This window comes from Rhinolophus hipposideros (genome assembly GCF_964194185.1).
Source record: "Rhinolophus hipposideros genome assembly, chromosome: X".
In the NCBI taxonomy this organism is placed as follows: domain Eukaryota; kingdom Metazoa; phylum Chordata; class Mammalia; order Chiroptera; family Rhinolophidae; genus Rhinolophus; species Rhinolophus hipposideros.
In genome coordinates, this window is record NC_138046.1 from 85,424,742 (window position 1) to 85,436,767 (window position 12,026).

The 12,026-nt window shown below is 40.2% G+C and overlaps 1 protein-coding gene across 6 annotated transcripts in view; it reads right to left on the bottom strand.

Moving 5' to 3' along the window:
• Nucleotides 1-314: 314 nt before the first annotated feature.
• Nucleotides 315-12,026, bottom strand: part of LOC308494339 (uncharacterized protein) — a 42,217-nt gene continuing 30,505 nt past the window's right edge. For 2 of the 6 annotated variants that reach the window (XM_081042034.1, XM_081042035.1), the window contains 6 exons: nt 10,986-11,077; nt 10,572-10,680; nt 8,897-9,010; nt 5,075-5,174; nt 3,893-4,018; nt 2,341-2,813 (listed from right to left, as the gene is read on the bottom strand). In XM_081042034.1, the coding sequence (XP_080898160.1) occupies nt 2,443-2,813; nt 3,893-4,018; nt 5,075-5,174; nt 8,897-9,010; nt 10,572-10,680; nt 10,986-11,020 (855 nt within the window). In that variant the 5' untranslated portion in view covers nt 11,021-11,077 and the 3' untranslated portion in view covers nt 2,341-2,442. Of the gene's footprint in view, nt 893-2,340; nt 2,814-3,892; nt 4,019-5,074; nt 5,201-8,896; nt 9,011-10,571; nt 10,681-10,985; nt 11,078-12,026 lie in introns of those variants that run through there. The other 4 variants (XM_081042032.1, XM_081042033.1, XM_081042036.1 and 1 more) reach the window with 3 other exon arrangements.

Below are 12,026 nucleotides of genomic sequence, written 5' to 3' on the forward strand. Positions count from 1 at the left end.
CAGCCTTGCACTGCGTTCCCTGCCAGAGACTAAAAGAGTTTGTACAGACCAATTCACTGGAGGCATCTAGCGTAACCGTGATTCCAAAGTGCATGACCTAAAAGCACACGCTAGTCACTCAGGAGGTCATACACGAACATCCTAAACACATGACACTAATGTGTAGATTATTGGTAAAAATAATATAGCATGGCCCAATTTACCGCCGTAAGAAGGCAACCTTGGTTTAAACAGGAACATTCCTGTGTAATTCAGGACATTAACAGACTGTTGCAGGAGCACATCCTTCAATTATCTCAATAAATGCACAAGTGTTTGATGAAAAGTCAACATTTATTAAAGATATATATTGTTAGCAACCCAGGACTGCAGTGGAACTTCCTCTGCTTCACAGTAACTTGGCGAAGTGTGGAACTTCTGCATTTCCTATCAAAGACAAGAGAAACATGGCCCACTATTACCGCTTCTATTCACACCGTACTGGCTGGCTCTGTCCAAGGTTGTAAAATGTGAAAAGGGAAAAAAAGACAACATGTTTCAAAGATGACAAAACTCTGCTCGTACTCCCAAATGATCTGACTGTGCATGGTGAAATTCCAAAAGGATCTAACATAAGCTTTCAGAATTCATAAGCAGATTTTGCAAGGTTGCTGGAGAAATACCAATGCGCAGATATATCTGTATATACAACTTCAATCAGGATGTAAAATTTCAAAAAACAATACAATTCTCAATAGTATCAAACACTTAGACATGCACTTAAGAAAAGATTGGTATTGTTCGTCGGGGAAACCAAAAAACCTTTACTGAGGCAATTTTCACAGTCAGATATCCCACGTGGTAGTTTTCATGTTTTCACCTCATCTTCCTTAATCCTGTGCTTGCCCTTCCCCTGCACGATAAACATGACACGTGGGAACACAACTTAGCAGAGTGTCATTGAGATTACATTGAAGGTGTACAAAGAGCACTGCAGCTGTGGTTTCATAAAAAGGACTTCAAAGCCGATCGTTTACCACTAGTTGTTAGCACACGACTCTTTCTATTGGTGCAAGGAAATGAAATCAATGTTTCTGTACAGAACATGACACAAAATGAAAATTTGAAATGGATGTTTTAAACAGAAAGGAAATATTGCGTATCCTTTTACTAAAAATGCAAGCAACACCCCATAAATCCTAAGAGATGAAAGAAATTTACAAGAACGTATCAATTAACTGCTTTGACTGAAATAATTTACTGAGCATAACATACTTAAAACAGTAATGTCACATTGGTTACTGCTTAAGTGAAGTAAACTGAAAGTCCAGTACTACATTTGTGTTTTCTCTCTGTTGCAGGAATGGAAAAACGTATCTTTGGGCCATTTTAGCTATTGTGTGATTGCGTAAGTGGGGCATTAATGTGTCCCAATTTTCTCCCGTAGTCCAACCGTAACAATAAATAATGTCTTTTCCACACTTGAAAGTGTTTCAGTTTATATAATAAATTATACGGTCACACTAGTCTTAAGTCACTACCATCATTTCTGACACCAAAATGTGAAGAACATATATGCGAAGGAGTATGGAATAGAAAAAAAAAAGCAAGAATAATAAGAATTAAAGAATGAAGAGAGGGAGCAATAAGGAAAAAGAATGAGAGCAAGAGTAAGCTATCTAGGAGGTAAATTTTCTTCCAAAAAAATTGCTCCGTAAATTTTTATTGAGGAAAAAGTAATAAATATGATTGCATGTATTTAAAGTAGAAAACATGGTGATTTGATGTATCTATACATTGTGGAATGATTACCAAGATAAACGGAACTAATTAACACATCCAACAGCTCACATAGTTATTTATCTTTTGTGAGGAGAATGCTTCAACATCTATTCTCATCAATTTTCAAGCATCTGCTCCCATGGTCTTAAGTAAAGTAAGATCTTTTGAGGAACAAGTCTGATGAATTTCCTCAGCACTCCCATGATATCTGTGATGTTCAGATATTCGAGTATTACTACGATATATTAAATAACATATATTTTCCTAGAATAGCCACCATTCCATTCATATTTTGAAAATATTACTTTAGAGGTCAAGAATGTATTCGCTTTCAATTATATAAAACAATCAATATCTGTTAGTGTCTCAATCATATTCTCTAACCTGTGTACTTGGATCACTTCCACATTCTTCAAGATCATGTGAGTCATGGACAGTCTTCACAAAAGTTTTTCAGTGTCCTTAGTTTCGATGCTTAATTTCTTCACAAATACTATTCAGAAGAACCAACTTTTTGATTCACTAGTGAAATTATGTTTCCTTTTCCTAAGGATTTACACTTTTATTACGTATCTCACATCCTGTCTGTTTGGTTTACTCTGCTGTGGTTTTTTTTCCTGAACTTTGATATTGGTTGCTCAAGCAATTTCGTAGCTATGTAATAACACGTACATTACTAGGCTATGTTATGCCTATGAATACATTTTCGCTATGTCTTAGAGGCTCCTGGAAGTAGTCTGAAAACTCTCTTAATGTAAATACTCTAATGAAATGCTTCAGTAAATGTACAGTATAAAGGTTTAGAAGACTAATGGGAGGCAAGTTCTTCCCAAAATATAAAATGCTGTCTTGAAATTCAAAAGCTCTCGAATTCTTGGTCAGAGATTTGGTAAACGGATAAATAGGACTCTTACTACACAACATACCTGCTTCCGGCATGTGAATGGTTTCTAGCTCAGATACAAGCTCCTGCGTGACATCAGGACCATCTCTGCCTTCTCGGTCAATCCTCGGCTGAGCCAGTTCCTGGAGATCATCTTCCAGATCAAGCCCTTAAAAGATGTTATAAATGTAAGCGACCAGTAATACCTAAGTTGATTACGCAGCAATTATTAAGTATATAGGCTTTTGAACTTCAAATCTTATCAATTGACATTTCGACGCAGAAACGTATACGATGCCCCAGCTGATACGGTTAGAGGTGATTATATCCTAGTCTCCACATTCGTATTAGAGGGAATCACCAAGAATGACGGTGATGAAGGAGACCACGCTTAGCGGAGGTATCTTACGCATAGCCTCCTGGTCATCGGAAACTGCATGAACACTCTGTCCTGGATCAGACACGGAAAATAGAAACTAGACTATTTCTGGCAATTTCATGACTCAGTCATTTGAGGCTTTCTGGGGGAAAAGATTTAAATTTTATTTGTTTTTGTAGAGTCAGAAGAAGTCAGAATTTGACAGAAACTGAGCACATGCATACAGGTCCCTGTACAGAAACAGACACATAAAGTGGACTTATTTCATTATCTTAGTTGTAGTGAAATCTTAAAATTTGGTACAAGGTGATACGTCATCAATCATAAATAAGTCATGAAAAACAGAATGTCTTTGTGTTCTATGTAATACATACACGAGAACTAGAGAACACAACAAAACAGCACAGAAAATGGTTTTTATTAATATGTATCTGATTTGAATTCACCATTTATATTAGAGTAAGGAACCGTGTAGAAGTTAAGCGGTTAATCTCACACATTACATTAAAGCTGGTACTTCAGAACCAAAGCTTGTTTCACACCAAACGACAATTATGTCAAATGCATGATGTATTTGATAAAGGCTAAAATTATAGAAGCTTCTGAAAATTTTTAGCGGTGGGTCAAAGCACAAATGATGAAAAGTAACAAAAGGCTTTCACATTTTATAATTCAATTAGCTTTGACACACACCGTTTCTGTATATGGTAGAACGTAAGTCAGGCAGACAGCCAGCTGGCCTATCAATTACTCGGCAAAAATATTTAGGTCTGAGCTTTATTAAAGTTACAGTATGTTACCTCAACATCGTTAAAGTTGTGCTTGTGGAAAACAGATACCCTGTAAAGTGTATTCTCATAGGAACAAACCTTCTTCTGGCATAGAAATGGACTCTAGTTTTGGTAAAATGTCCTCCATGACATCAGGACCTTCGCTGCCTTCATCCCCAGTGTTCGGCTGAGCCAGGTCCGGGACATCACTTTCCACATCAGGCCCTAATAGAAAAGGTTATCAATTGCAAACGTGTGCATACTAAGTTGATTACTCAGAAATTATTAAGGTGATAGTCTTTGAACTTGAAATGCAAACAATCGCTTTGCGAAGGCAGAAACACATGTACGACACATTTGATATGGTTGGAGGTGATCATATCATAGTTTGCATACTTTTATTACCGACAATAACTATCATAGCCTAACAACGGTGACAGTGAGCTTCCTTAGCGGAGCTATCTTACTGACATCCAACGGGACATCCCTCAGTGCCCGCATTCTCTCTACATCAACAGACAGATAAACTAGGAACTAGAAAATTCTTGCCATTTCATTATTCAGCCATCTGAGGCTCTATTGCAGAAAAAAATTTAAATGCAGAAGAATTCACAATTTGAGAGAATCCAAAAACAAGTATTCAGTTCTCCCGAAAGGGACAACAAGAACAAAAATTCAAGTCGAGTATTTATTCATCAACTTATTTAGTCATCATCTTAGTTGCAATGAAATCTTGAAATTTGACTCAAGATGATACACTGTTAGGAATCAGTAATGAAAAACAGAGTATCTTTCTATTTTTGTAGTGAATACAAGTGAACTAGAGAACACAAAAGCCAGCACCGAAAATGATTGCTTGTATGTCTGATTGGAATTGATGATTGATGTAAGAGTAAAGAACCGTTCAGTAGTTCAGGGGCTACCCCAGAGTCACACAATTACATTAAAGCTGCTACAAAAACCTAATTCACTCCTTCAGCATATTTCATACACACTGATTTATACAGGCTTGTTAAAAAAATATTAGCCGTTGGTCAAAGTACAAATGCACAAAATAAGAAAAGGTTTTCATATTTTAAAATTCGATACAGCTTTGCTTCAAACCGTTTCTGTAGCTGATAGACTATAAGTCTGGCAGTGTGGCCTTTGGGGCCTGAAACACCCTTCAAACATCCTTGTAGGTGAGCTCTACTAATGCTAGACTACGTTATCTCTATATTCGTACCAGTGTGCTTGTGAAAAACAGAAACCCCCAACATTGTATTCCTATGAGTAACGTACCTGCTTCTGGCATATAAATGGACTCTAGTTTTGGTAAAATGTCCTCCATGGCGTCAGGACCATCACTGCCCTCATCCGCAGTGTTCGGCTGAGCCAGGTCCTGGGGATCAATCTCCAGGTCAGGCCCTTATAAGAAAACGTTTTCATGGATTTCCAGTAGAGATGATCTTGTAGGTAAATACTGTGCTTGCGTCCTCTCATGACCACATCAAAATAACAACTGAGCTATAGAACAACCATCATTGAGAATCTCCTGAAATCTAGATAAACCAAAGTCCAACAACTAAGGACATAGAGAAGAAGCCACCTCGAGACTGGCTTCGTCTTCAGTTCTATCCTCCAGTGTTAGGACCAGGGAATGCCCTGTGGAATTAATCCGGAGCTCCAATGCGGCGCTCCAGTCTGTATCGGTCACCAGTCCCAATCAAGTGATGCCCACGTGACATGCAATAATCTCATAGAGTCAAAAACAGTCTTGGGGCCTTCACTGTCCTTTAAGACATGAAAACGCATATTCTAACATTTTATAGGAACATCCTCAGCAGATGAAATTTTAGGAAGGGCATTTGTGAGCAGTGAACCCGACAGCCCAGGCTCGTGGCTTTACTGATGACATGACATTCCCTGGAATTTAAAGATTCCCGAGTTGACAGTTTTTACTCATAGGGACGTTCCTACTTCCCAGGTATTCATATATTACGTAACGTTTGTATTTATTGTTTTCCACTACCCTAATGTAGGGAAAATTTGAAAGTGTATTATAAACAACAGGTAGAAATCGTGATGTGCCATTTTTTACATAAAGATATTTCACTGATATTTTCATGTAACCTATAGTTAGTAATTACTCTATGTTCCACACTAAAAATATCATAATGTGACTGTGAAAATGGCAGTTGCATTGTCTTTCGTTAATTATGAATATTTTTATTATTTAATGGAATATGAGAACTGAGTAATGCAACACATATGTAAGAAGTGACAAAGGGACAAAGAATGCACATATCAGACCCTGTTAGAGGCAAGTCATACCATTCCCTTGCTCTTTCTCTTTGCAATTCATACTATGGGACAAAGATGTAAGGGAATTTAGGACACTCTGTACAGCATTCTCTATGATAATAAACATGATTCAGATTTTTTCCAAAGTCCTTTTGGCTAATACTATCTCTGTGCGTTTCTTTCTTTTAGGAATCTATTGATTCCTTCTAGCAATCATTGTTAAATCTGCAGATTGTAGAAACCGCCACACCACAAATACATAATCGTGATATTTAAAAAAAAACGCTGCATGTTTAAAGACTAAGCATACTTAATTGGTTACTCAGAAATTATTAAGGCTGTAGTCTTTGAGCCTGAAATGTTATCAATTGATTGCTGGGTGCACGGACTTACACTATGACACGTTTGATATGCTTACAGGTGATAATGTCACAGTTCGCACATTTTCATTCCCGACAGTAACTCACTTAGACTGACAGCGGGGACAGGGAGGGTGCTTAGCACAGGGCTCTCACTCCCAATGGCCTGGACACCCGTGACTGCTTGCATTCTCTCTTCCTGATCAGACACAGAACCTAGCAACTAGAAAATTCGTGCCATTTTTCAATTTAGGCATTTGGGGCCCTTTGGGGAAAAGGATTTAAAGTGCAATTATGTTCTAAGAGCCAGAAGAATTCAAAGTTTGTCAGAATCGAAGAGCAAGTATACAGGTCTGAATACCGAAAAAAAAAAAGAAAAAAAGTTAAAGGTCAGGTAATACTGTTTACTCATCATCTTAGTTGCAATGAAATCCTGAAATGTCTCTCAAGATGTTACACTATTATAAATAAGTCATGGAAAAACAGAATGTCTCTGTATTCCATGTGTTACATACAAGAGAACTAGAGAACACAAACACCAACATTGAGAAGGACTTTTGTACATCTGGATTTGAATTTACTATGTATGTAAGAGGAGCTATCGGTTTAGAAGTTAAGGGGTTCTCCCAGAATCCCACACGTTATATTCAAGCTGATACTAGAGACTAGTTCTTTATCTCAGCATATGTTACACAAACTGAAAAGTATTTCAAATGCTTATGTATCTGTTAAAAGAAGGTAGTATACAAGAAATAGAAAATTATTTGCTATTGGTTAAACTACCAACATGGCATATAAATGGACCAAAAACTAAGAACAGTTTTTCAAATTTTATAGTTCAAGATATCTTTGCCCCAACCCGTTTCTGTAAGTGACAGAGTGGGAGTCAGGCAGTCAGGCATTTGGGGTCTGAACTACCATTCAAAAATCTTTTCATGCGAGCTCTACAGAAATGTCATCTCTGTATTGTGAAAGTCGGAAACCAAACAACTTGCATTCTAATTGGGTCTCATAACTGCTTCCAGCACATCAATCCGCTGGAGATTGGGAAAATCTTGCCTTTGACGATCAGCACCCTCCGAGTCCTCACCCTCACTCTTTGCCTGACCTTTTTCTGGAGAACAGCTTCCATTTGACCAGTAAACAGCCTTAAGTTGACTACTCTGAATTTATGAAGCTTATAGTCCTTGAACTTCAAATCATAATAATTCGTTTTTGCGAGAGAGAGTGTACCAACATGTCACATGTGGCATAGTTACAGGTGACCATACCACGTGGTCCATACATGTGTAATGGAAAGTCAGTCAATAACTGACAGTGGTGACTGAGCACGCTCAGCACAGGTATCTCACTCACTCCAGCCTGGTGCATCAGTGCTTGTCTGCATTCTCTCTACTGGACCGGACACAGAAACTAGCAAAGAGACTTCCTCTTGCCAGTTCATGACACTGTCATGTGAGGCTTCATTGGGCAAAAGATTTATTATGCGATTGTTATTACTAGCCCAGAGGCCACACTTGCACAGAATCTTTGCGGGTCTCCATAAAGAAAACGGAACTTCAAGGGAAGTGTTTACTGATTATCTTATTAACTATGAAGTCTCAACTCAGATCTGAATATGTGACTCAAGATGATAGTTTCTAGTACCGTGTTTCCCTGAAAATGAGACCTTGCCGCAGAATCAGCTCTAAGGTGTCTTTTGGACCAAATGTTAATATAAGACCTGGTCTCATTTTTCTATAAGACCTGGTCTTGCATCATATAATGTGATGTAATATAATAAAATAGAATAGAATACAACATAACAGAACATAATATGATACAATGTAACACCGGGTCTCCTATTAATTTCTGATCCAAAAGACACATTAGCGCTGATTGTTCGGCTGGGGGTTATTTTCAGGGTGACACTGTATAAGTCATGAAAAAGAGCAACTTTGTATTCTCTGTATTCTATTCAAGAGTACCAGAGAAGGCAAACATCACCTTTCCTAATGATTTTAATGTATCTGACTTGATTTCACTATTTATAAAAGAGTAAAGGTGTTTTTGAAGTTATGAGATTGTCCCAGAGAAACACACATGATTTTAGAACTGGTACTAGAACCTACTTCAGTGCCTCAGCATATTTCAGACAACCTGATATTGATGACAAATGCATTCACGTGTTTCTTAAATGCAGGAATTATAAAAGAATCTGAAAATTATCTGCTGTTAGTGATAGGACATGTACTCAAAGGTAACAATGTGTTATTGTATTTTATAATTTAATATAGCTTTGACATCATTTGTTTCTATCTCTGACAGTCTGTAAGTCAGGCAGTCAGGTCCCTGCGGCAGAATTCTATTACAAGTGATCTTTATATATGACTCTATTAACGTTACAGCATGGTACCTCTATAGTATCGGAGATGGGATTGCGAAGAAAAGACACAAGTTGCATTTGTAATGGATAACATACCTGCTGCTGGCATTTGAAAGGGCTGTAAATTTGGTACACTCTCCCCTTGGACTTTGCCCTCACGACCTGTCTTAGCGAGAGCCAGGTCCTGGAGATCAGCTTCTGGGTCAGAATCTTAAGAAGAAAAAAAAGTTCTCCTTTTGACCAATGTCCATGGCATATAAATAAGTCAATTAAAATCATCATTCCTCCAGCTGATAGCAATAAAAGCCTGTATTTTTTGGGAGAAGAAGTGTGACGTCAAGATGTACTGCGTATCTTTGTTTTCCTGTAATATGAAACCTTATTTTAAATGACAGTCTGAAGATAAAGCACAGACATCTGTATTTCCCGTATGTTGCAATCTAGTACTAAGAATAGAGAGCCTCAGCTCTGTCCAGGAAGTCTGAGGGCTACGCCATCCATGGTGTTGTGATTACAATGAAACGTGATTTACCGCAGGTGTAACTGAGTGCATTTGGGGGCCTATAACAACCCTTATGGTAGTGACCTCATCCGCTTACTACAATAATCCAAAACTTACTATCTTAAAATAACTAGTTATATTTACGTGCAGGGCCCTCATTTCGATAAATGAGTCCCATTCAGAAAAGGAGGAAAAATAAAAACAAAGTATTAGTGATAAACATCAAAACATCTGCCTCACAGTGAGATGAAGGAAAGTAGAGTGGAAAGAAATGAATGGACTGTAGTGTCAGTCATACTGCGGAAACCTCTCAACAGAGAATTGGGACAAGGATCCGTGACCTGATTCATGTAAATAACTTACTACAAATGTTTGGTGAAAATACTATAGAGTTAGAAGAAATAATTTCTGTTTCATAATAATTTTAAGGTATTTTTTGCATTTCCTAATGTTAAAACTATTTAAACCCCTTTTACATCACTTTTAAAAGTCACACTCCTATCGTTACCTATGTGCCAGAATTCGGAATTGTCCAGCTTTTACCAAACTTACCATAACAAAAACATGGAATCAGGGCATACAGCGGCCTTCATTCTCTGAACTCATTTCAGGAGTCTCTATGCTGCTCCATTGAACTGCATCTATTTTCATGGCAGCAATGAGCTACGTGACCATACAGACACATCTGACAATGTAGCATTTGATACAAAATCATTCACTCCTTCACACACTAACACAGATGACAGGAGCCCACAGAGCTTGGAATGAAGTATGACTTCTGTGTCAGTGAGTCAAGTGCTGACGTAGCCTCAGTTTTCTCATCTTAAAAGGAAGCTACCTTCCTGATGCAAGTCGGTTTTACTTCATGTGTTATAGGATATGCTGTCTTGGCACTCTGCCCAGGCTCATAAAAGTTGCTTACACTTTTGATGCAATGACTGAGAAGCCATTCAACCAAGTTCTAAGAAGAACAAATTAAACGAGTGGACGAATGTACACTTTTGTAGTGAAAATTACACAGTTTCCTCTGATTTAGACTGGCTGTCTTTTCAAGCACACACAAAAGAAATCTTGCAGAAAACGACAAAAGTCATTATAGTGAAAGAGTGCAAGAAGCTGGAAAATATACTCTGTTCACATTTTCAGCCCATTTGCGCGGAATGTTTGAATGCCTTTCATTGGTTTCCATCCACAGTTCCGCTATGTCACAATACACCAGACACACCGACCCCTTTCCCCCACGGGCATTCTTCCTCCCTTTCCCTTCACCTTGAACCTCAGGTGCTCTTTCATCTTCATTGTCTTGCCCAGGTGTAATCTCCTGACTCTCAGTTGGTGGCTCCACTTGTGGAGGTTGTTCATCACTGGGTAGCTGGCCCTACCCAGGGGTGTGTGCATGTGGGCAAAGAAAAGGATTTATGTTAATACATGCCAAGGATACAAACACAGAGAATAATCGTAAATAACCATAAATACATTTAAAAGCACGATTCTATAGTCTCATTCTTGATGAACTGACTCTTTCCAAACTGTGGCCACTGCCAGAGCAGCTGCTCACAAGGACGTGAGAAGCGATTTCACTCTGAGAAGCGATTTCACTCTCCGCTGGGATGGATGGGCACAATGGAACTTTGAGGACATACACGTGTGGTAAGAGAAAACATGGAACATTAAAGCACTCACAACCACAGGTCCAACTGGCTCCGAAGCCTCTTCATCTTGCAGTACGACTTTCCATAGGGATCTGGATCTCACAAGCTTACTCATACTTCACACTGAAAGCAGAATAAGGTGACTTGAATTGTTCACGTAGGAGGTTAGCGGTACCATTTGCACGGCTATGTTCTATTTAATTCGTTTTTAAAGTTCGAAACACTTTCAAAATACGTCTCAGGGTCAGTGCAGGGCACAGGCTTTCCGGTCACAGCAAACACAAGGGCTGGTAAATCCGTCTATTTGATGGACAAGCTGGCAGTAGCATCGCCGTAAGCACGTGACCACACACCAGGTTGGGTTCCAGACCCCGATTCCCCACCGGGAAGACCTTGAAGAAAACCCTGCTAGACCCTTGATCCTCCCGCGACCGCTGCTTTGGGCCCACGGCCACCGACAAGGCCCATTTTCCCGCTTCAATAAAGTTGGCCTGGAACACACAGGAAGGCTCAAGTCTGGCCAGGCCGCCTGTGCGGTTTTCTGACCACAAGGCCCAGGCGACGGGCTGCCACCCAGCCCCTCAGGCCCGCTTCTCCCGCGGCACCCGCCTGGTACACGGCACGTCTCGGGGACCCAGTGGCAGTCCTACCGCGGGCCCATTTCTAGGCCCTGCCTCACAGCCCGCCCAGCCCCGGCCCGGGCCCCACGGAGGGCTCCGCATTCGGGCTCCCGGGGCTGTTCCAGGGGCCGCCAGCCCCCCCCACACTGAAATCACGGCCCTGCACTGCCGTCCTCATCTCACCCCTCCCCTCCACGTTCCACCAGCCACTACCCCCTCGGCCCGCTCCCACCGGGACCACAGGGGCCATGGCGGCCACGACCCGAGCGAGGGGAGAGACGACGACCTCGAGGACCTTCCCACTCGGAGCCACAGGAAGCAGCCCCGTCTCCACGGAAGCCCGCGGCTGTCCCCCCACTCCCTCGTCCTTCCACACCTGGGAGCACTCATCTAGGGACCTACCCGTTCAGTCCCAAGCGGCCACAGAGAATCTAGAAGGAAGGAACACGACC